Source organism: Marmota monax, unplaced genomic scaffold (genome assembly GCF_021218885.2).
Source record: "Marmota monax isolate L192 unplaced genomic scaffold, Marmota_monax_Labrador192_F-V1.1 WCK01_AAM20220418_F8-fsc00056, whole genome shotgun sequence".
NCBI classification, from domain to species: Eukaryota; Metazoa; Chordata; class Mammalia; order Rodentia; family Sciuridae; genus Marmota; species Marmota monax.
This window is the reverse complement of record NW_026695212.1, coordinates 1,969,204-1,994,027: the sequence shown is the minus strand read 5'-3', so window position 1 is coordinate 1,994,027 and position 24,824 is coordinate 1,969,204. Positions and strand designations below refer to the sequence as shown.

The 24,824-nt window shown below is 38.3% G+C and overlaps 2 protein-coding genes and 1 pseudogene across 2 annotated transcripts in view; 2 read left to right on the top strand and 1 right to left on the bottom strand.

Moving 5' to 3' along the window:
* Window positions 1-10,473, bottom strand: part of Tbc1d30 (TBC1 domain family member 30) — a 116,071-nt gene extending 105,598 nt beyond the window's left edge. The window contains exons 1-4 of the mRNA XM_058574647.1: window positions 9,841-10,473; window positions 6,302-6,445; window positions 3,753-3,997; window positions 3,574-3,657 (exon numbers count right to left, since the gene is read on the bottom strand). Of these exons, the coding sequence (XP_058430630.1) occupies window positions 3,574-3,619 (46 nt within the window). The 5' untranslated portion in view covers window positions 3,620-3,657; window positions 3,753-3,997; window positions 6,302-6,445; window positions 9,841-10,473. The remainder of the gene's footprint in view (window positions 1-3,573; window positions 3,658-3,752; window positions 3,998-6,301; window positions 6,446-9,840) is intronic.
* On the top strand, window positions 3,618-4,260 carry LOC124083899 (keratinocyte-associated transmembrane protein 2-like; annotated as a pseudogene).
* A 65-nt stretch (window positions 10,474-10,538) lies between the features above and the next one.
* The window catches only part of Gns (glucosamine (N-acetyl)-6-sulfatase), a 35,847-nt gene continuing 21,561 nt past the window's right edge, over window positions 10,539-24,824 (top strand). Inside the window, exons 1-6 of the mRNA XM_046430608.2 lie at window positions 10,539-10,885; window positions 16,133-16,192; window positions 19,558-19,764; window positions 21,371-21,436; window positions 21,869-21,967; window positions 23,776-23,943. Coding sequence (XP_046286564.1) covers window positions 10,694-10,885; window positions 16,133-16,192; window positions 19,558-19,764; window positions 21,371-21,436; window positions 21,869-21,967; window positions 23,776-23,943 — 792 coding nt within the window. The 5' untranslated portion in view covers window positions 10,539-10,693. The remainder of the gene's footprint in view (window positions 10,886-16,132; window positions 16,193-19,557; window positions 19,765-21,370; window positions 21,437-21,868; window positions 21,968-23,775; window positions 23,944-24,824) is intronic.

Below are 24,824 nucleotides of genomic sequence, written 5' to 3'. Positions count from 1 at the left end.
CTGGGAAAACTGGAAATCCATATGCAACAAAATGAAACTGAATCCCTTTCTCTCGCCATGCACAAAAGTGAATTCAAAATGGATCAAGGAGCTTGATATCAAATCAGAGACGCGCCGTCTGATACAAGAAAAAGTTGGCTACGATCTACAGTCGGTGGGGTCGGGCTCCAAATTCCTCAATAGGACACCCATAGCACAAAAGTTAATAACTAGAATCAACAAATGGGACTTACTCAAACTAAAAAGTTTTTTCTCAGCAAAAGAAACAATAAGAGAGGTAAATAGGGAGCCTACACCCTGGGAACAAATCTTTACTCCTCACACTTCAGATAGAGCCCTAATATCCAGAGTATACAAAGAACTCAAAAAATTAGACAATAAGAGAACAAACAACCCAATCAACAAATGGGCCAAGGACCTGAACAGACACTTCTCAGAGGAGGACATACAGTCAATCAACAAGTACATGAAAAAATGCTCACCATCTCTAGCTGTCAGAGAAATGCAAATCAAAACCACCCTAAGATACCATCTCACTCCAGTAAGATTGGCAGCCATTATGAAGTCAAACAACAACAAGTGCTGGCGAGGATGTGGGGAAAAGGGTACACTTGTTCATTGCTGGTGGGACTGCAGATTGGTGCAGCCAATTTGGAAAGCAGTATGGAGATTTCTTGGAAAGCTGGGAATGGAGCCACCATTTGACCCAGCTATTCCCCTTCTTGGTCTATTCCCTAAAGACCTAAAAAGAGCATGCTACAGGGACACTGCTACATCGATGTTCATAGCAGCACAGTTCACAATAGCAAGACTGTGGAACCAACCTAGATGCCCTTCAATAGACGAATGGATAAAAAAAATGTGGCATTTATACACAATGGAGTATTACTCTGCATTAAAAAATGACAAAATCATAGAATTTACAGGGAAATGGATGGCATTAGAGCAGATTATGCTAAGTGAAGCTAGCCAATCCCTAAAAAACAAATGCCAAATGTCTTCTTTGATATAAGGAGAGTAACTAAGATCAGAGTAGGGACGAAGAGCAGGAGAAGAAGATTAACATTTAACAGGGATGAGAGGTGGGAGGGAAAGGGAGAGAGAAGGGAAATTGCATGGTAATGGAAGGAGACCCTCAGGGTTATACAGTGGAGGGGGTAGAGAGAGAGGAGGGGAGGGGAGGGGAGAGGTGGGGAGGGGGGAGGTTGGAGGATGGGAAAGGCAGCGGAGCACAACAGACACTAGTATGGCAATATGTAAATCAATGGATGTGTAACTGATGTGATTCTGCAATCTGTGTATGGGTGAAGGTGGGAGTTCATAACCCACTTGAATCAAAGTGTGGAATATGATATGTCAAGAAATTTGTAATGTTTTGAACAACCCACAATAAAAAATTAAAAATAAAAAAAAATTTTCTGTCTCATGTTTTTTCCTCTATTATTCCTTACTAATTTTTTTTGCACTAAGTACTTTCTGATATTTTAACTTTTTAAAAAAAATTTTAGTTCTGTCCTTAGAGATTGCCCTACTCTTACCATATCCAACTTATCAGAAACAGATTTATACTAACTTAATTTCAATGAGATATAAAAACATTTTTCATATATGCTCTCTTTTCCCAATACTTTTACTGTATTGTTTTATATATATATATATATACACACACACACACACACACAAATGTTATATTGCTAATATTTCATTCAATTTTATATATTCTAAATCAACTAACAGAAAAGAAAGTATATGTGTATAGCTTGTGTTATAGTAACCTCTTTACTATTTCTGACTTTTATCACCTTTTCCTATGGATTTCAGTTACCATCTGCACTCATTTTCTGACACCAAAGCAGCTTTGATCCCATGAATCTATTTTGCTTTTGTTGGCAAATATATTACATTTCTATATATTGCAGGCCCCCAAAATATGACTCATAACCATGAAAAATTTTGTTTTGTTGAATTTAAGATTGCTTTTAAAATTAAAAGAACAAGAAATAGCATTTATCATTTTATATTTGCATAAATTACCTTTTAATGCTTTTTTTTTTCCTGTTTGAGGCCACTTACTTTTAGCCAAAGGAACTTCTTTTCATATATCTTCCAAAACACCCCTGTTAGCCACAAATTCGTTGTTTTTATTTATCTGAGCATTTTTTTGGTTCACCTTCATTTTTTAAAAGGTAATTTTATTGGATATAGCATTCTTGATTACCAGGGTGTTTTTTTTTTGTTTTCAGACATTGAGTATATTATTCCTCCATTATGGCTTCCATTATTTCTAATGGAAAGTAATCTGCTGATTTTATTAGAGTTCCCCTGTGAGTACTAGTTATATTTCTCTTGCTGTTTTAAGATTTTTCTCCTCTTTCAACATTTTTCACCATGATGCATCCACCTGCAGATCTCTTGAACATTAATTTCTGTTTTCTTACTACCGAACTGCTAAGAACCTACAGTATAATACCTACAGTATAATGTTGAATAGCAAATGTTGAGAAAAAAATCTCCTTGCTTCTGACCTCAGAAGATAGCATTTAGTCTTTCATTATGAATTTGAATGTTAGCTGCAAGTTTTTCATAAGATATATTTCTAAATGCTTATTCTGCATGGAGTTTCTTGGATTCCTTAGGTCTGAGTTTTCTCCAAATTTAGCCATTTTAAGCTATTATTTCTTTTAAAAAATTATTTATTCCTTGCAGAACTCCAATTATGAGTGGTAGGCTACATGATTTTTTTTCATAAGTCACAGATGCTCTGCTCATTTTTATTTTCACCTTTTTTCCCTCTTTGCTTTATTTTTGTACTTTCTAGTGCTGTGTCTTTAAGTTGACTTAGCTCCTCACCACATTCACTCATGTGGTCTTTCTCCTATTAATTCATAGTTATTTTTTCCAAATATTGTGCTATTCTGTTCCACTAAAAAAATTCTTCTGCTTCTCATTAGGTTCATATTTTCTTTTAAACCCTTGAACATGGTTATAATGGTGTTTTAGCATTTTGATTTTCTAACTTCATCATCTCTAATATTTTTGTTTCTATTGACAAATTTTCTCCTGATTATGAGTGACATAGTTCTGTTTGGGGATCTCTATTGTGTATTTTTAAAATCAAATACAGGGCAATGTAAGTTTCATATTATTGAATATCTAGATTGTGTAGTTTTCCCTACATTGGGAAGAGTATTGGGCTTTGTTCTGGAAGCCAAGTTACTTGCAGATTGGCTTTACCTTTTGAAGGCTGTGTTTGAACTTTGTTATTTGAAGTATGGAGTACTTTTTGATAAGGAGAGTTCAGCTTTTTTACTAAGACATGACATTTCCAGGTGCTTTACTATATGTACCTGATCATCAAGGAGGACCTTCCAGTCTCTGCCAGCTTGGATCTCCAGTATCTCCAAACTCTCTGAAAATTATCTCTTTTATATCACCTTGGTCATTCTTTGCCTTGCCTTATGGTGTATCACTCTTTGATTACACATCTCAAGTATTCAGCAGTTTCAACAGACATCTAGGTTATGTCTGCTGCCCCCCCCCCCATAAAGGGGCCACACAAGCAAAGCTCCTGACCTTGCTGGGCATCCAGGCTCAGGAAGGCTGGAGTTCCTGTGGCCATGTCCACTGATGTATCACAAACAGATCCGCCAGGCCAAACTGTGGGCAACACAGATGTTTCTGCTTCAAATGAGAATGCTTTAACACATGAAAACCCAGCCATACCTTCTATTTCCCTAATCAGTACTACTCACCTTTCCCCAAATAGAGAACAACAGAGGAGCATCTCTAATATGCCTTCCTCCCCTACCATTAAAAGAAGCAGCTGCTAACAATGAAGGTCCAAGTATAGAGGAGGAGGATCTTCTCACCGGAGTAGTTCTCCATCCACAGCCAAAGACACTTTGGATAATGGAGATTACAGAGAACCAGCCTATGACTGGCCACCAGTCCCAGTGACAATGAGTCCAATAAGGCTTTGGAAGAAAACAGAGGTTACCTGGAAATAAAAGTCAGTGGGATCTTTTAAGACTGAATCCTCAACTATAGGAAGAGGAAGACAGTCATTTCTTTTTTCATCTTATTTTTGCTTTTAAAAAAATTGCTGATGGTTACATTACACATCACAATAAAAGGAAGATTCTCCTCCTAGTTCAAGGCAGGAAATGGTATGATGGCCTTTTTTCCAAAACAGTGCAGTATCATTGCCTACCCTAGAAGGCCATGTCTTCTCTGAAGATTACTAATGATTATATTTGTTGAAGCAATTAATTTGCATTTGCTCATTATGTAATTTTATTTGACTTTTTGATATTGTATGGATGTTTGCCATAAGCAGTTTGCACTTAAATGAGAAGTAGACTTCTCTTTTGCCTCGGTGTTTTGAAAATCAAGTGTCATAGAATCTATAATCTTTATATACACTTTCAAAGTTTAATTCAATCAGATGTCCAAAAGACTAAGTTAAGCATTACCTTGTATTTATACTGTTGTTTGTTTTGGTTTGGTTGGTTTTGGGGTTTTTTTGGTTGTTGTTGTTATTGTTATTATTACTATGGATTGAACCCAGGGTGCTTAACCATCGAGCCACATCCCCAGCTTTTTGTTATTGTTGTTTTTGAGACAGGGTCTTGCTAAGTTGCTGAGGCTAGCCTCGAACTTGCAATCCTCCTGCCTCAGCCTACCAAGACACTGGGATTACAGGTGTGCGCTACCATGCCCAACTACTGGTGGTTTTTATTATTTTCCATTTATTGTACTTCTGGAAGTAAGGGTTTCTTTTTTTTTTTTTTTAAGTAATGCTACATTTTTTTTGGGGGGGGGAGACACCGGGAATTAAATTTGGGGGCTCTCGACCACTGAGCCACATCTCCAATCCTATATTTGTATTTTATTTAGAGACAGGGTCTCACTGAGTTGCTTAGTTCCTCGCTTTTGCTGAGACTGGCTTTGAACTCTGTGATCCTCCTGCCTCAGCGTCCCAAGCCACTGGGATTACAGGCAGGTGCCACCGCACCCGGCTAATGCTACTTAATTTTTTTTAAAATAATATCTTTATTTTATTTAATTCTTTTTATGTGGTGCTGGGAATTGAACCCAGTGTCTCATGCATGCTAGGAAAGCACTTTACCACTGAGCCACAACCCCAGCCCCTAATGCTACTTTTAAAAGATCCCAAACTCGTAGATAAATTCTAGCATATCTAGTTCTGTTGACTTAGATTCACTTTCTGCCAACCAAATACAATTTTTTTTTTAAGAGAGAGAGAGAGAGAATTTTAGTATTTATTTTTTTTTTTTTTAGTTTTTTGGCGGACACATCTTTGTTTGTATGTGGTCCTGAGGATCGAACCCGGGCCGCACCCATGCCAGGCGAGCGCGCTACCGCTTGAGCCACATCCCCAGCCCCCCAAATACAAATTTTTAAACAAACATTACTTTTTTGGTCCTAAATTGTAATGTACAAGGATGTATGTGATAATGCTTTGCATTTAAGTAACTTTTTCTTCCTCTTTAAAAACTGCTTCAGATGTTTTTAGGCAACTAAAACACAATTTAACAATATTGCTCAGTCTGACTACAATTTTAAGTAATATATTAAATGTGTCAAGGAATTCTGGCATAAGAGACTGCAATTCCGTGAACATTGATAAAATGTTATGTAGAATCTAATTTAATTACTTAATTAAATTATAGGTAGAGCGCTTGCCTAGCACATGTGAGGCCCTAGGTTGGATCCTCAGCAACACATAAAAATAAAGAGAATAAAGGTATTGTGAAAAAAAATTCTTTAAAAAAATTATAGGTAGAAACTGGAAAATATTAAAACACATAAAGAATTACTTTTAGTTAGTAATTTGGAAGTTTCCTCCAAGACTTCAAGCAATGAGTAGAGACAAAACTTTTATCAGGCCAGGTTCAGTGGCCCAGGCCTATAATTCCAGCTACTAAGAAAACTGAAGCAGGAGAACAGCATGTTTTAAGTCAACCTGGGCAATTTGGTGAGACCCATCTTAAAATTAAAAGGGGTTAGGGATGTAGCTCAGTGTCAGAGTACACCTGGGTTCAAACCCCAGTACAGCCAAAAAAAAAAAAGTGTGTGTGTGTGTACACATATCAGATTTGTTCACTTTCTTATTGTATAGTAAGTTTGAACAATCTTAGGGGCCATTATCACTTAAATAATATTGTATATAGGTCTTTCAAATTAAAATTATACCTGAATGAAGTTATTGGGACGCTATATGTGTACAACAATCTTTTCCTCTCTGGGACTTGTTTTTTTAATAGCAACTGGAACTTACTATATTTCATTTTAGTCTTTTTATCAAAGAATCGATCAAGGCTGGGGATGTGGTTCAAGCGGTAGTGCGTTCGCCTGGCATGCGTGCGGCCCAGGTTCAATCCTCAGCACCACATACAAACAAAGATGTTGTGTCCGCCAAAAACTAAAATAAATTAAAAAAAAAAAAAAGAATCGATCAGTATGTAAATATTTTATTTGAACACACTTTACTTACAAGTGTCACTACAGCTTCTTAGAAAACATAATCCTACTGTACATTAAACAAAGTACAGGTGAACCAGTGGCCATATATTTTGTATGGAGATAAAAACAGCAGCACCGTCTATCCTCCTCTCTGCTCTCAGGTTGGACAATTGACTGTCCTAACAGGGAAGGGAAGCACAATGGAAATATACCTGTTTTACTGCAATAATTTTTTTCATATCTGAAAGGGAATTGTTTAATACTCTGAATAATGATTTTTAAAAATATATGGCAGGGTGTGGATGTAACTCAGAGATACAGCATTTCCCTAGCATGGGCAAGGCTCTGGGTTTGATCCCCAGCACTGGAAAAAATAAAAAGGCAAACACACACACACACACAACACACACACACACACACATATGCAGATTTAATGAGCTTTTAGCCTACATAGCGTCAACTTCTTTGAAACTCTTCCCTCCAACTTCCATCTGCCTCAGCCTCCCTCCACCTTGATCTTGCTCCCCTCAACATTATCAGCAAAATAACTTTGTTTTTCCTGGATCCTCTTTCCTGATTCTGGTTCAGAATGTGCCACCGGGCCAAACACTGGGGCAACTGTTTCCTTTCACAAGGATCACAGTCCTGCACTCATGGTTATCCTTTGTGTAAAAACATATTTTGTCCTGTTTTCTATTCTTTTGTTTTTGTGGTACATGATTGAACCTAGGGCCTCCTGCAAACTAGAAAAGCATCTATAATTCAGCTACACCCTCAGCGCACTGCCCTGTTTTCTGGTTGTTTATATGAAGAGGTTTAGTCTGGCATTATTATTCTGTCATGGTCAGAAGTAGAGATTATGAGTTCCTTAAAAGTTTAACTAAGCACTGGGGTTGTGGTTCAGTGGTAGAGGGCTTGCCTGGAATGTGAGGCCCTGTGTTCTATCTTCAGCACTGCATATACATAAATAAAATAAAAGATCCATTGACAACTACAAAAAAAAATTTTAAAAAAGTTTAAGTGAGAGAGATGTACACTTCAGAAGTTAAATGAAAAGTAGTGTCATTCACATAATGCAAATTTCATGAGATTTTAAAAAACTGATGGTTGGATTTTATCCATTTTTGCTCAAGCTCTTAAGAAAAAATGTCAAAATGAAAAGACTTACCAAATTGATTTATGAAAAATTGAAATGAGAAAATACATTTAAAAAGTGTTATCAAATATATAACCAAATGTCAACTAATATTATATATTCGATATTGGATATGACAAACACTGATCAGTTGCAATTATTGTACACTCTTCTCATAGGAAACCCTAACACCCAGGCACAGTGGAACATTCCTGTAATCCCACCGCTTCAGGAGCCTGAGGCAGGAGGATCACAAGTTCAAAGCCACCCTCAGCAATTTAGTGAGGCTCTAAGCAACTTAGAGAGACCCTGTCTTAAAAATATATATAAACTACTGGAGATGTGGTTCAATGGTTAAATGACTGTGGGTTTAATCCTCAGTATGGGAGTGGGGATGTGGGTAGAGTGGGGATATGGGTGGGATGGGGGTAGGGAGGCAAACCAAGAGTGATTTTTAACTTCTTTGCCAACTAAAAACATTGAGACTTTTTTTATATAAAACAAGAGAGCTATTTTCACCTACAGTTGAACAACATTTACAATCAGTCATATGTCAACACAACTATGAAACTATGATGATTAGGATAAAGGGCTGCAATTTACTATTATTATTATTATTTTGCCAGTGATTGAACCCAAGGTCACTTATTTTTTTTATTTTTTTTAGAGAGAGACAGACAAGAGACACAGAGAGAGAATTTTAATATTTAATTTTTAGTTCTCGACAGACACAACATCTTTGTTTGCATGTGGTGCTGAGGATCGAACCTGGGCCACACACATGCCAGGCGAGCGTGCTACTGCTTGAGCCACATCCCCAGCCCTCGCTTAACTATTAAGCCAGTCTTTTTTGAGACAAGGTCTTGCTAGTTTGCTGAGGATAGCTTTGAAATTGCAACACTCTTGCCTAACACTCTCAAGTCACCAGGTTTACAGTCCTGTGTGCCACAGGGCCTGGCAGTATGCTCTTTAAAACCAATTTTGGAGAATAGAAACCACATACAGCTCATTACCTTAATTTTGTTAGAGAACTCCCCCCCACCCCCCACATCTGAAGTCATTAAATACTTCATTGTTTTATAACAATTTTATGCTTTATTTTCAGGTTCAACTACTACATGAAGTATCTGAAAAGTATATATCAACTTGGACTTTGTCTAAGTATAATTAAATTGTCTTTCCATTACAAAGTTGTTAAAGCTTTACAACTTAGGTTCAACAAAAATTTAGGAACTCAAAAATATATTACTGACAACTCAAAAGAGAAACCCAAACACAAATGAAATGTAAAACTTTATTTGAATAGTTGATAAAATTTAAAAGACATTTTGGAAAATTATACATTCCTGATGTGGATGTATAATAAAAACTTTCTTTTGTCATCTTTAAATTTATTTTATTAAAGCACTGGGATAAAAAGTAATGGAATATCTAACCAAACTGATTAAGATGAGTGATAAAATCAAGAACAATTATTCTGATATGGACAAGTGAACAGTAACAAAAATGTTTCCAATAAAAAAAAATCAGAGGAAGAGAGTAATCATTGCATAACATATGCATATATAAAAAACATGTCGTACACTTTAAACATATATACTTTGTCAAATCTCAATACAGGTGGAAAAAAAGGGTTTACAATCTAACCCCGAACCAAAAACAATTTTATATTTTGGGCATCCATTTAGAGGGATCAGTTTCATTTTGGGGGGCAAGAAAGTTTTCCTTCAAGTCTTAAAACCTGAATTCATTGGGGCATTTACCAGTTAAAAAAATTCATCTAGCATAATGCTGCAACCAGATTCTCAGCATAATTCCTTCTTGCAGAGCAGAACTCTACTTCATTCTTTTAGAAGCTTCTTTTGATTTCAATAAATTTACTTTTTTAAAGTAGCAAACAAAGTATGGGGCTATAATTCAGTGGTAGAACACTTACTTGGCAGGCATGAGACCCTGGGTTCAATCCCAACTACCAAAATAGGAGGGAAAAAAGGTACTACTTCCTTTTGCATAAAAAGGCCTTACAGTTGGGTATAAGGATAGTTGTATACATAGAGTTTCGAAGTATTTCTACAATTATTTTATCTTAAGAATAGTGCTTTCACTGCTTTAAGTTTTTTCTTGTCTGGGTCCATCTTAGATACACTTTTTTTTTTTGAAACTAGCAAGAGGATGGATTCTGTAATATTGAGTTTGGGATATAACTTTTGACAACTTACCTTACCAGTTGCAATAGTTTTTATAGACTTCAGCAGAGGAGCAAGGTAAAGTTGTTCCAGAATCACCACAAAAATAAATTCTTAGTTTCATGCAATTTCTTCCCCTAAAGATTACTTATTACTGTTGGGTGACCATGTTTCAGAATTTTTGGTTTTGTTCAATGTGCATATCTTCCAACATCTTCTAAAATCCACCAAGGAACATTAGGATAAAGGCGCCAGGATATTCCCTAAATTATGTTTGAAACCACGATGTCAGATGAAGAAAGTAAAACCTAATCAGACTTCTTTACCAACTGATCCAAGTGAGAATGCTAACTTACCCAACAAGGTGCAGAGAAAATTGGAAACGATTGAATAAATGCTCGTTAACTCGGGGATTAAATACGGTAGAGCCTAGACTTCACCCATCAGCTGTGCATTCCTCCTTTTTTAACCGGTATTCGCTGACTTCCCCCTCCTTTTCATCCCTTCATTTCAATCTTTTCAGCCAGCGCCCACAAACAGGTCCTGCCAGAACACAACCGCAGCCTCAGCCTCAGCCTAGCTTCAGCCTCAGGCCGGCAAGCCCTCCCTCGGCTCCTAGTTCTTCGCCCCTTTCCGGCCACTGCCCGGGAGTTTCCCATCCGGCTGCTTCGCCCGGGGCCCCGCCCACAGCCGCTCTCACGTGACTGCGCGTGCTCCGCCCCCTGTCCCCGCCTCACGTGATCGCGCCTGGGGAGAAAACGCCTGACCCCAGCCCCCGGCCTTCTAGGCGCAGTCTTCCCTCCCTGCAGCTAGTTGACTTCTCGCCCTTCGGCCACCGGCACGTCTCTCCACCCCGTCCCGGGGTGTCCCCGGAGCCCCGTCCGCCATGCGGCTCCTGCATCTGGCCCCAGGTGGGCCCTCGCGGGGCAGCTCCCGCCACCTGCTTGCCTGTAGACCGGCATTGCTGCTGCTTCTGCTGAGCGGCTTCCTAGGGGCTTCAGGGGTGGCAGCAGGCTCCCGGAGGCCCAATGTGGTGCTGCTCCTCACCGACGATCAAGACGAAGTGCTCGGCGGCATGGTAACTCTTCCATTTCTGCCCCGCCCCTCCATCTCCCTGGCTATTGCCTGACTTCGTGCTCTTTTTCTTTAACCCCACCCCCAAACTGGCTGCCTCGACCCCGGGTCTGTTTGGTTTTGCTGCTCAAGGGCATTCACAAACAGCAGCTTTGATGGGCCGCAGGACTATTTCTCTTTCGGATTTGATTCACATGCACATATCACACACCACACATCCAGTCTGGCCATTATTGCTGCGGGGTTTGCGTTCACGCCTCAAGATAAACATGTGGACTCCAGTTAAGGATAAGTTGAACCAGTGAGGCTCACTCAGGTGCTGGAAAGAGCACGCAGCGCTGTTTGCATTTCTTTTGGATTAGGGGCTTAGAGGCCATTGTTTCAATCCCCTTTAAGAAGGACCTAGGCCCCCCTCTGTATTTGTGCCTGTGTATAGGGTCTGTGCCTGATATCTGTAAAATAAATACTGACAAAATGAACTAATCTGGTAGGTAGACTGTTGAACTGTTGAGAGTGACCCCAAAGGATCAGGAAAGTTTAATTAGCCTAATTGAACACCTGGCTAAAGCATTAGATACTGTCAGCGGGCTGTCACGAGACTGGGGGGAGGGGGATTGAACCCAGGGTCTATCCCATGCTACCTTCTACCATTGAGTTGCATCCCCAGCCCTTTCTTTTTTTTTATTTTGAGACAGGATCTCACTAAATTGTCCAAGCAGCCTAGAACTTGAGATCCTCCTTTCTCAGCCACCCAGTAACCGAGATTACAGGTATGCACCACTGTCCTGGCCACCAAATTTCCTTTTGTCTTAGAGTTGCTCTTGTATCTTAGAGGTTTGGAGTTTATGACTTTAATCAGCATTTACCCCAACCCCCTTATAAGGTCAGAAATGGGGCTCACCCAGGGCACCGAAGCAAATTATTGCCTCAAGGCATAACCTGACTGGCCCTCTGATTTTGAGTCTAAGGGCTGAAACTATGAAAACTCTCCAGGCAAGAGGTTCATAATTTTTCCTGTATGGTAACATCCTTGCTTAGTGTGCTTCAAATTGCTGTTTTCAATCCATGAGTGAATTGTGAAATAAGTTCAGTGAGTAGCCACTAATATTCTTTGGAAGAGTACAATGGAAATTGTGTTTTACAAATGATAATGGCAAACATATCCATATGTATATTTGTTTGGGTTGTGAGTAAAATATACTCAGAGTGTGCTCAACAGTATCAGTCTTTTCTAGTGGATGTTTAAGATACTTGTGTTTTGATCCACACTTCTTCCTCTCACATATACCTTATTGACTTTTAGTTTCTACCCAACCATATTGATACTGAATCTTAATTTCATTTATCTTCTTACTTTTACTTTGGTTTTGCCACCATTCCAAATACTATACTTATCCTCCTGCTCACAAAACTTTAAGTTTGTGTTCTTCAAGAGTGTTTTGTCTAGTAGAAAAACAAGCCATCTGTGTCAGTGACCAAAGTACTTAGTTAGAAGGCCATGCTTTCATCTCTCTACTCAAAACAAAATTCATTACTTAAATTTAAGGTGTTAGAATTCAGTTTCTTCGAGTCTCATTGACCACAGCTGTTGTCGGTGTCTTTGTGATCTCTTGTTAGTACATTAATCCTATTTGCTTCTTTAACCTAGTAGCAGAGTCTTTTTATAAGTGTTCAGACTGGGGAGACAAGTCAAAATTGAGTGGAGAGCACAAGTCATGCTCCCAACTCTTCAGAGTATTCTGACTTTTCTTGTAGCTTTTCCAGAATATTCTGCTAAGTATCAAACAGGGCTTCCAAAGGAAAGAGCTAGGACAAGAACAGCAGTTGAGGACCTACTTGGAACCAGCAAATGTGAGGTATTTCATAATTCTGTTTCAATCATAACAGGAATCTTCTGCTGTAGATATTGTCCTTAAATAAGAGGAAATGAAAATTCAGACGTCCTGAAATTATTTGGCCAAAGTTCATTATTTAACTTGTAGGGGTCAAAGCTTGGGTATTTTAGGATTCCTGACCACCATGTTTTTCTCCTTATGTAAAATACTGTGGTAATTCTGACTTGTCAGATGTCATTTCACAAACCCACACCAGCACGGTCACTTATACCATAAAGATTCTTCAGGTGACATTCAAGAATACCAGTGAATCCGTGACTTTACCTATAATTCTTCATGTATAATAGCTTTTTGTTCGTTTTGGTACTGGGGATTGAACTCGGGGGGGCACTCAACCACTGAGCCACATTCCCAGCCCTATTTTGTATTTTATTTAGAGACAGGATCACATTGAGTTGCTTAGTGGCTCAATGTTGCTGATGCTGGCTTTGAACTCGAGATCCTCCTGTGTCAGCCTCTTGAGCCACTGGGATTCTAGGTGTTCACCACCACACCCGGCAATAGCTTTGTTTTTTTTGGAGAGAGGGTCCTCTGACCCAAAAATGTTTATAAATTGCTGCCATAGTTCACAAAATAAACAGTAGTCAACCTTGCAGATAACTCACGTTGAAGAATCGTAATACTTGGTATAATTTTGGTTTAAAGTGAAATTCTTTGAATCAGCTTGATAGCCTTATGCAGCTGTATTATCTTTGACATTTCACTGTATTTGTTCCAGGTATCATCTGTGGGACTTTGCTTTTACTGTTTTTCCTAGAGAACTGTTCTTTTCCATTTCTTGATTTTTACTTAAACATCATATGGTGCTCTGGGACACACTGTTCTTCACAAAAGCACAGGTTGCTCTTTTTAAAAATCATTCACTGTAGGAAAAAGTGATATTTGGTCAAAATCTCAAGGAAACCAGGGAAGGAGCCATAGGGAAATGTAGGAAAAGAATAAATACATGTCATTGCTTTACTTAAAGCAAAATGATTTTCATTGTTAAAAGAAAAATTAGCCAGGTGCAGTGGCGCATGTCTGTAATCCCAGCAGCCCGGAAAGCTGAGGCAGGAGGATTGGGAGTTCAAAGTAAGACTCTGTCTCTAAATAAAATATAAAAAGGGCTGGGGATGTGGCTCAGTGGTTAAACACCTCTGGATTCAATCCCCAGTACACCGCCCCCCTCAAAAAAAAAAGTAGCCATAGAATTACCAGAATTGTCAGAACTATTTCAGAGCAGCTATTCATGGGACCAGGAAAGTAAATGAGTCCTTAGGGCTTTTATAGAAGGGATTTGGCTTGGGATGAGTAACACATTTACTCATGAGAACAGAAGATTGGCTGCTGCTTAATTGCATGACCTTCACCTGACCAGCCCCTGTCCACTTGAATTAGCAGGGATACACATTTTTGGTACAATGTGGTGTCTTGCTTCGGACTTGTTCCACTAAGCACAGATTATCATTATCACTTGTATTACCATTAGTAGAAAAAGGACTCCAGTTAGGAATATAAATTTCTTAGACTAAAATCAAAATTCCTATGTAGTCCTGCCTCATCCTCTGGCTTCTACCTGCCTCTCTGACCTTGTCTTACCTCTTTCCCTTTTACCTCTTGGGCTGCTTCAACCACACTGGCCTGCTCTCTGTTCCTCACAGATTCCTCTCCTTCCTCAGAGAGTCTTTGTGCTTATTATTTACTCAGCCCAGAGACATCCTCTCCTGAAAGGCCTGAAAGAGGCTTTTCCTGACTACCCATCTCAAGTAGTTCCCCCTTTCTTTCCACCAGCTCCAGTCACATCATGCTGACTTACTGTGATCAAAGCACTTATGACTACCTGAAATAGTTAAGTTGTTTAGGTGTCCTTGAGTATCATGAGGTCAAGGACATTCTTTTTTCCACCATTGCCTAGATCAATGTGTGGCACACATTAAGTATATAATAAATGTGTTATGGTCACAGTGCAGATTTTTTTTCTTTGTGATGCCAGGGCTTGAACCCAAGGCCTTGTGCATGCAAGGCAAGCACTCTACCAACTAAGCTATGTCCCCAGCCTTAAGTACAGTCTTGAAACCAAGTCAAACTTGGTTCAAAATTTTTCCTGCATATTGGATAATTTGACAAGTCTCAATCAACTCATAGTCCTTTCCCCCACATTCTCATTTTCTCTCCCAGTTTCCTCGTGATAATTTGGATTCTTTGTCAAGCTAATATTTAGTTCAGTCCACTCTTCTGGGAAAATATGTTTTCTAGTCATATTTTGAGAACTGGTGACATTGCCTCTGAAGGTTAGCACACATCTTCTACAGTGCTGGTGTTTCTTGAGATCCCATTAAGGATCTACTCATGTAATTATCAAAGCTCATCTTAGAATTCTCATACTTTTTGATTATGGTTCCTTAGGTTTTCAATTATCAATAATGGGGAAAAGCCGTTTATACATTGTTGAAAATGAGTCTCTCATGAATCTAGTTTATATTTGGAATATCAATCTTCAAGAAATTATCACACAAAATAACTTACCAGTGTATATGGTGTGGTCTTAGGTTTCAGAAGTACTTTAGAGTCATTGTGAACTGCCTCATAGTACTACTAAAATGAGCCTCTTTGGTGCTTTTTTGCTGTGTGGAAAGTGAATAAAGATTATTGGTGTCCCTTTTATTTATATTTATATTACTTCACACTGTTATCATTTCTAGGATGAAGTTAATTGTTCTCTGCACTTGTCAGAATCTTAGATTTTGAACAAAAGATGAAAAGCCAGGATAAAAACAAAGTAATTTCTGACTAGCCTTCTGCCTAACAGGGTTCTGTTAAACCTGCCTGCTACCTGGCTCAGGTGGTGACCAGTCAGGTGCAGAGGGGACAGTAAGCTGGTAGTTGAACAGTGTGTGTCTGGTCCACCACTGAGATTTGAAGCCATCTCTGGATCTCAAAGCCTTGTCTGTCAGAATCTAATTGTTGTTTCTCTTTAAAGGGTGGGAGGCACCTTTCATATCATTTCTAACATTCTGCTTCTAAAGATGAATCCTTGGAAATAGGCTGGCACTATCTGCCTTCTAAGGTGACTACTAACAAATAAGGGAAGGACACTAAAATTGTATTATATTGAAATCAGCATTGCTGGAATAATGTCATCAGCCGTGAGCTTTCCCTTCCTGCTTGTGTTACAGACCCCTACACTTTGGCACAGGGTCCTAACCGAATATTACCAAACCTGTTTAGTTTATCTCCAGAATTATATGACTCTTAGCTATTGCTTAGTGACAAAGCTGACCATTGTGAATAAAAAAATAATACGTAAAAACACACAAGTTTTGGTCTCTGTGTTTTATCAGAAGAAATTGTTTAATGGATAATTACTTATTTTACAGACACCACTAAAGAAAACCAAGGCCCTCATTGGAGAGATGGGAATGACTTTCTCCAGTGCTGTAAGTTTTGAAACTAATTTTGTTAGACTTTGTGTTTATATTAAGAAGAAACACTCTTCTGGAAGTCTGGTGTGATCTTTGAAGGTTGTGTGTGTGGGGGGGAGGCTGGGGATCGAACTCATGCAAGGTAAGCCCTCAACTGAGCTATGTCCGCAGCCCTATCAAGGGTTTTTTTAATAGTTAAATTGAAATATTACTTGCTATCAATTGAAGAACAGTTGTAGGTTTGTTTGTTTGTGTGTGTGTGTGTGTGTGTGTACTAGATTTTGAACTCAGGCACTCAACCACTGGGCCACATCTCCAGTTCTATTTTGTATTTTATTTAGAGGCAGGGTCTCACTGAGTTGCTTGGTGCCTAGCCATTGCTGAAGCTGGCTTTGAACTCATGATCCTCCTGCCTCAGCCTTCTGAGCCACTGGGATTATGTGCATGTGCCACCATGCCCAGCTAGTTGTAGGTATTTTCTAAGCCAGTCTGTGCTGCAACTCAAAACCAGAGAATTTTATCTAAAACCTCATTGTTTTAGATTTGAAAGTGGATTGTTGGAAGCAAGTAATGATTATATTTTGATAACCTATTCTATGGTAAAACCCAATTAACTCTGATAGTCAAACCTGATAAAAATAATAGCACCCAAAATATATACATATATATTTATATATAATATAAATACATTAAAAGTTATATTCCATATATGTTAAAATATATTCTATTATTATGTATAACTAAGAACAAATTTTAAAATTAATAACATACAAATTTAAAGAAAATACAGATGCAAAGATCCAAAATAAAATGCTACCAATTCAAATTCAGCAACCATACATGTAACTCAGTAAGTGGGTTTGGGGATGGAAGGATTGCTTGATCCAGAAAAATCTATTGCACAGTACAACCATGTTAGACCTAAGAGCATAGATTCCAGAACGAGACTGCCTAGTTTTGAATAGTTGCTCTTATATCTACCTCTGTAACCTTGGGTGAGTTATTTGACCTCTCTGGTTCTTAGATTCCCCGTTTGTAAAGTGAGTTATCAAAATCTAGTGTTATTATAGTTAAATGAGTTGATGCATGTAAAGCACAATATCAGTACTGGACTTTCAGTAAGAGCTCATAATACTGGGTTATTGCATTGTCTATCTACATGATATCAGTAGTTGAAGTAGTAGAAAGAAGGAAAGTTAGATGTTCATCTTGAAAGATGTTTGACTAGTTCCCTGAAATTTAGCATCCTTTCCTGGTAACATTAAGTTGTTAGAATACATCCTTACAATGATGAATATTACAAATAAATAGCACACTTTATACTTAAGGTGAGACACTTAGGGCATTGTTAGGCATGAGACAAAGACTTAATTTTTTATGTTCTAAACTGTCTAATCATTGTCATAAATCTAGATTGAAATAAAATTAAACTATTTGAAGTTAAAAATAATTTCCACTCTTGGATTTTTAACCTAGAAAACAGAATTATTTGAAATTTTTCTGTGGTGCAAGGAATTGAACCCAAGGCCTCATACATGCTAGCCAAGCACTGAGCTACATTCCCAGCTTTTTTTACTTTTTGATACAGGTTCTCATTAAGTCACCCAAGCTGGCCTTCAACTGTGATCCTCCAGAGTAGCTGGGATATATGTATATAGCACCACACCTGGCTAGAAAACTTTGTAAATTAATAGAATTTAGTAAGGCAAAAATTAAAAAGTAAAAATAACTTCTGTATGAGTTAGAGAAGTTGAGAAAGAGATCTTATTGATAATAGCAAAGTATAAACACTCTAGAAATGGCTGGTGATGTTCCAGAAATGGTTTAAGACTAAGTTAAAGTACTTAGCAAATGATAAAAATAAAAATACCTTCATAGATACATACATCATTTTCTGTGGTAAGACACTTAAGTTTATTCTAATCAGAATCTCCACAAGACTTTTTTTAATATTTATTTTTTAGTTGTAGTTGGATACAATACCTTTATTTTATTTATTTATTTTTATGTGGTGCTGAGGATCGAACCCAGGGCTTCATACGTGCTAGGCGAGCTCTCTACCACTGAGCCACAACCCCAGCCCCAGAATCTCCACAAGACTTTTTAGACACAAATGATTTCAAAAGTTATCTGGAAGGCTGAGAGTGTACCTTAGTGGTAGAGCACTTGCTTAACATATGCAAGACCCTGAGTTTGATACCCAGTAACATGCATGCAGTTATCTGGAAAGATAAATAGGTAAAAACAATAAAGGCATTTTATATTTGGTGCTAGGGACTGAACCCACAACCTTGTGCATACTAAGCACCCACTCTATGACTCAGTTATACTCTCAACTGAGAGGTTTGTTCTTTTTAAGACATTACCCAACCATATATTAAAATGTGATATGAAGATACCGTTAGCAGTGTGATAATGGCCATAAAATAGATCAGAAGACAAAAAGGGAAAGAATTAAGAGTTGCCACTGTAAAAATAACAGAAGTCAAGAGCAAAAGTAAAAAAGGGGAAGCATTTGTAATGTGACCAAATCTTTCCTTACTGCAAATCTTAAGTAACATGAGGCCAAAGTTCAGGAGGAAAAAATGAACAAAACACATGAAATGACTCTTCACATAGACGACTTGCTACTGTGCATGTAGATAACATTCTCCCTCACCAGTATTTAAAAATTCCTCTCTGGGCTGGGAGTGAAGCCTACTGGTAGAGCACATGTTAAACATATACAGGACCATGGTTTTTAATTCCCAGTAAACAAACAAAGCTAAATCCAACTTGAAAAGCCAAAAAACAAAAAAAGGAACAATAATGTTGGCACGAATATGTTGACCATCTCTTTCCTCCTGGTGTGGGTATATATCAGTATTAATGTCAATAAAGTGACTTGGGGATGTACCAATTTTATTGGGTAGAAAGGAAAAGGTTTGTTGATAGTAGCTCAGGAAACATAATTAAGAGAGGTGGTGGGAAAGTGTTAGAAAAACTATATAAAGCTGCAGATGAACCTGAAAATGAACCTCTGCTTTTCAGCTACGTTAGATTCAAGTAGCCCTCTCTATCTTTGGTTAAGACCCTACTCCTGCCAGGTTGCATTCCCTGCATATTAATATTATTTCCATGACAGACAAGATTAGAATTACTGTTTTCTTCAGAAAGAAACCAAATTAAAAAGAAATTCTCTTCGTTTGTCTCATCTCTTGGTATCTGTTTTGTGTAACTTAAAGTAGTTCCAAAGTATGTCATGTAAAGAAAATCTCTATTCCATGAGAAATTAAAAATTTGAAGTTGGAGTATTGAGAAGCTTCCTTTTATTTTCTTTAGAAGTGATGAAAACTTCATCCTTCTTGTTTAACAGACTTTTGCTTCAATTCTCTTTGTAGTATGTGCCAAGTGCTCTGTGCTGCCCCAGCAGAGCCAGTATCCTGACAGGGAAGTACCCACATAATCATCATGTCGTTAACAACACTCTGGAGGGAAACTGCAGTAGCAAGTCTTGGCAGAAGATCCAAGAGCCAAATACTTTCCCAGCAATCCTCAGATCAATGTGTGGTTATCAAACTTTTTTTGCAGGGAAGTATTTAAATGAGGTATGTTGAATGGCTTGTTATTTTTTTCTCCCTTATAATAGCTTTTAAAATGTGAATTAATAATTGATCAAAACTCCTATTATTTTTTCAGTAGTGTCAATTCAAGTCGTGTTAAAGGGCTTGGGGTATCTGTTGTTTTTTCCTCATCTGCCCATGGTTTACAGGAACTGGTTTACATGTTTCTGGTACTGTAGTTATTCTTCCTTGAAATAATCCCAGAAGCATTTATTTTAAAATTGTCCTAAGATTGCCATTATTGTTTGCATCTTCCCTTTTCCTCAGGACTTCTGCTTGTCATGTGGCTGTGTCTTTTTTTTCTGTTTCCCCTTTATCAGGATCAGAATGAAGAATTTTTTCCCTCACATTTCTTAAAATCTTTTCTGAATTATAACTGTTTAATGCTTAACTCACTAACCCAAAAAGTGAGAACAGACTGTGGAGAGACTGTAATAAAGGGAAAGTACCTCGGGCCGGGTTAGAGTGATACTTCATTGTGACCTGTTGGGGCCAGGTTTCAAGGCCCCAAGTCTATCACACTGGCCTCAGCTTTTAGTCAAAGACCAAGCTTAAAATGGTGTAATTGGTGATGTTTGGGGTTAGCTTTCGGAGTTAGCCTAGGAATGCAGAACAAAGAAAAGATGTATATTTTCTTCTTCTTTACCTGTGGTTCCAGGTGGTCTTAAAATCTGATCTGAAGTTCTGCTAGTTTTCTTCCTCTCCCCGATAATTAAGGAGATCTGCAACCTTGTGGGTTTAAAGGAAAATTAATCAGTTTGAAAGAATCAAGAGAAACAGGAAGTATGGTGTGATACTCAGTTATGGTGTTGGTGTGGGTCATAAAGAGAATAGGGAGAATCTATCTTTGCTTTGCATATTGAAGGTCATCTGATTTATATATGAAATTAGGAGAAAGCTTTCAAGTACAGAGAGTTTTCAGGGATTAAATTCTGCCTTAAATAGGCAGTATTACAACTTGTTGAAATAAGGTGGGAATGTACTGTGGTCTCTTAACTTATTCATCTCATCAGATAAATTATGCTCCAAAAGTAGATATCATCAGGGCAACTGAAGTAATAAATTCAATAGCTCATAGTCTATTTTTTATTATTATTAGCAACAGTGTCAGTTGAACAATTCATTCTATGTCATCGTGGCTCAGTACTTATCCATGAATGGGTCACGGTAGGGTAGGCGACATGGACATGTAGCAGGCAAGAAAGTAAATGTTTTAGACTCTGCGGGCCATACATCTCTATTGCAGCTTGCTTAGTGTGCTGCCTTTGTAGCATGAATGTAGCTGTAGATTCTAGGTAAGCAAATGAGCATGGCTATGTTCAAATAAAAGTCTGTCATCACTGAAATTTGAATTTCGTGTAACTGTCACATTTCACAAAATATTTGTCTTTTGATTGTTTAAGTCTTAGTGTGTTGACCATACAAAATAGTTGGGAGGCCAGATTTGGCCTACTGTCTGTGGTCTTTGTGTTTGGGAAAATTGAGCACCTAGTCTGTCAGGCACTCGTCTAAAAAGATTCTAAATTTCCTGTTTCTTTATGGTCTGGTCATGTCTAACGAGTTCTAATGTCCTACTTTTCTGTCTTTTCAGTATGGAGCCCCAGATGCAGGTGGACTAGAACATGTCCCTCTAGGCTGGAGCTATTGGTATGCTTTGGTAAGTGATTATTGAAGTCAGTGACTTATATTATACACAGACCTCTAGATGCAAAATGTTTACTCGCTAATTTAACCCTGATACCAACATAAGTTTTTCGGCTTTATGCCTAATTGTTTTGTCTCCTTAAAAGAAAGCCTGTTGACTGGTGAGTCACTCTGTTCTGGGATGTTTTTCCTGCATTACAGAGGGTTTAGCAATGTAGTTTGCTGTTCTTCCTAGCCACTTCTGGCTTTTAAACTAGAACAAATTATTGAAAACATGCTAGTCTTTGATAAAAAACCCTTGTCAGAAAACATAAATATTGACTTGAGTAATTTCCTTTTTCCTGTCTTTTTGCTGTTTAAATAGAGTACAGTTTAGCCCAACATGGGTTTAGTTTTTCATTTTGTGTTGACCTTGTACCAGATTTTACTTTCCTCTTTTAAATAGGAAAAGAATTCGAAATATTACAATTACACCCTCTCTATCAATGGGAAAGCACGGAAACATGGTGAAAACTACAGTGTGGACTACCTGACAGATGTTCTGGTGAGTTTTTGGAACTCTGCCCTTGCAGGTTTGGTTCACATTCGATTAAGCCTCTCCCTAGAAAACCTCTAGTCTTGTTTGTGGCAGGTGACATAAATGTGTAATAATGTGAAATAACTGCCAAAGATTATGTCCAACTGATTAAAAATTCCTGAGGGTGTTTTTCTTATTTGTTGCTAGAATTTCAAGAACATCCCTTTTCCAAAGGGTAATAAGACCATATAGATAATACTTTGTAGAAGTTTTACTTTGTTAGGAGCTCCTTTTTTTTTTTTTAAATCTGTACTTTGGATTGAATGCAGAACCTCATGCATACTAGGCAAGCACTCTGCTACTAAGCTACATCCCCAGCCCCTTTTACTTCGAAACAAGGTCTTGCTAAGTTGCCCAGGCTGACCTTGAACTGACAATCTTTCTGCCTCAACCTCCTGAGTAGTTGGGATTATAGGTATGTGCCAGTGTGCTGAGCTGGGGTTCCTACTCTTGGCCCCAGTTTTACTCACAGGGTCTGAATTCAAGACTCGGAGTAATAGAAGATGGCAACTTTACAGGCCTTTATGTAGGCGGAGGCATAGAGATGTGAGAGTTCTTTGGGTGGTCATTATGTGCACAAATTAAAAAGTGAATTTGGGACTTTTCTGTTCTGAAGTGTCTTTAATGGAAATCCTTCATAGAGCTTTTATTCACCAAATAGTTCAGCAACTACCTAGTACGGTAGGCATTCTGCAGTAAGTGAAACAAAGTCTATTCTGTGAAGGTAATTTGTGACAGAGTTTATTTGTGCTATGTGTATGTGGGTATATACACATGTACATTTGTTGCTTCATTAGGTAATAATCAGAGAAATAAGCATGGGGGGGGGTTACTTGGTAGGTAACATTTAAGCAGTAACCTGAAGAAGGTGAGAGTGAGTTATACACATCAGCGGAAATAATGTCGCAGGCAAGGGGAACAGTGAGTGTAAGGGCCCTGATTGAGCAAGAGTGTGCCCTGCACTTGTGAGAAACCACAAGGAAGTTGATAGAGCTGGAGTAAAGTGGGCAGGTGGGAAGGTGATAGGAAATAGTTATCTTCTTTATGTTGATCTAGCATTAGGAATAAATGAAGGTGTGAATCAGCTAGAATAATGAAAAACAGCATGTATATGGGGTGCTTTATTTTCATAAAGAATCTCCTGATAAGTAAATGAAAAATGTTAAGTCCATATAAGTTCAAGCACTGGTGTGACGTGTTTGTTTTGACCTTTAGTTTTGGTGCTGGGGATTGAACCTCAGGCTTTGTTCGTGCTAAGCACATGGAGTACCAGTGACCTACATCTTCTGTCCCAGGATTTGGGTTTAATATCCATTTAGTTTAGCTACTTCAGCTGGCATAATTGACAACTATTTTCTATGTATTTTCATAGATTATGGTAATTTAGTGCACCTTTCCCACTTTTGAGAAGTAGATTTATTCTTTAAATTCTGTAAGTCATTAAATGTATATATGTAAAGTTTCATTAATGTAAAATAATAGCAAAATGGCCGAATTTCTATTTCTTTCTATATGGGTAACAATTTCTAGACTTGTAAAGTTATCAAGATCTCAGTTGCTTTTTTTATGATGGTATGCTTCTCAGTTTTTAAATATTGCCTAGAAACCAAATGTTTTGTTCCAGTAGCATGCTTGCACATGATCATGAAAAAACATTATTCACCAAGATATACAGCTAAGATGACCTTGTACTCTCTGCCCACCAAAGGACATTTATCTATTAAGTGCTGAATTATTGGGTAGGGTAGGAGGTAACATATCTTTGTATGTGTCAGGCTAACGTCTCCTTGGACTTCCTGGACTACAAGTCCAACTTTGAGCCATTCTTCATGATGATTTCCACTCCAGCACCTCATTCACCTTGGACAGCTGCACCTCAGTACCAGAAGACTTTCCAGAATGTATTTGCACCCAGAAACAAGAACTTCAACGTCCATGGAACGGTAGCCTTCTCAATCCTTGAATTAAGCCATACTCGGTATAATTAATAGTGTAATATACCCGTCAGGAAACCATTGAGCCATGTAGTAGATTTTTCTTTCAATATCTTTTAAGGTAATGCACCTGCCCCTAGAATAACAAATAGTATAAACTTGCTTCACAGGTACAGATAAGGTTCCTGCCACACATCCAGGGAACAGCAGGGGAGTCCACAGGGAATGGTGGAAAGGCCATCTTCCCTGATTACAGGAGTGTCACTCAGGCTTTTCTGGTAACATGTAGGCTGGCTCTCTTCCCTCCTAGCAATGGCTGAGACACATCCCTGGGGATTGAATTGGGTCTGTAGCAACACCAGCCCCACCCCAAAAACTCACTGGTCCAAGGCATAAGAAGAAGAGGGGTGGCAGAGTGCCATGTGATTGGGAAGAGAAACTGAATGAAAAAAAGCCAGCACAGGAGACACGATTAAAGGCCACACAACCCAAATATTTGCCTCATGTGTCAGTTTATTATATCTTTCTCTAAGTTACTCTAAGTCATTGCATTGCCCTCTATTTTCCCACCCAGGATACTGATTGCCCCAGGTCCCCGGAGAGATCCTATCACAGCACTTTCTTTAGTTAATAGATTATACTTCCCTTGACCCAGGGTATGGGCAGTTCCTGGTTCAAAGTCAGAAGGTCTCCATTGCCTCATGTCTATTCACCAGAAATCGTAATTGCTTATAAGGTTGTTGTTGAAGGAATGAGTCTTAAATTCAGACTCAATACTACCAATTTCTGGCTGTGAGATGAGCAAGATATCTTAAAATGGGAGTTCCCAGTCCTTCCTGCAACTGCTGTGAAGATTACAGACATCGTCTAGCATACCACCTGACATGCTG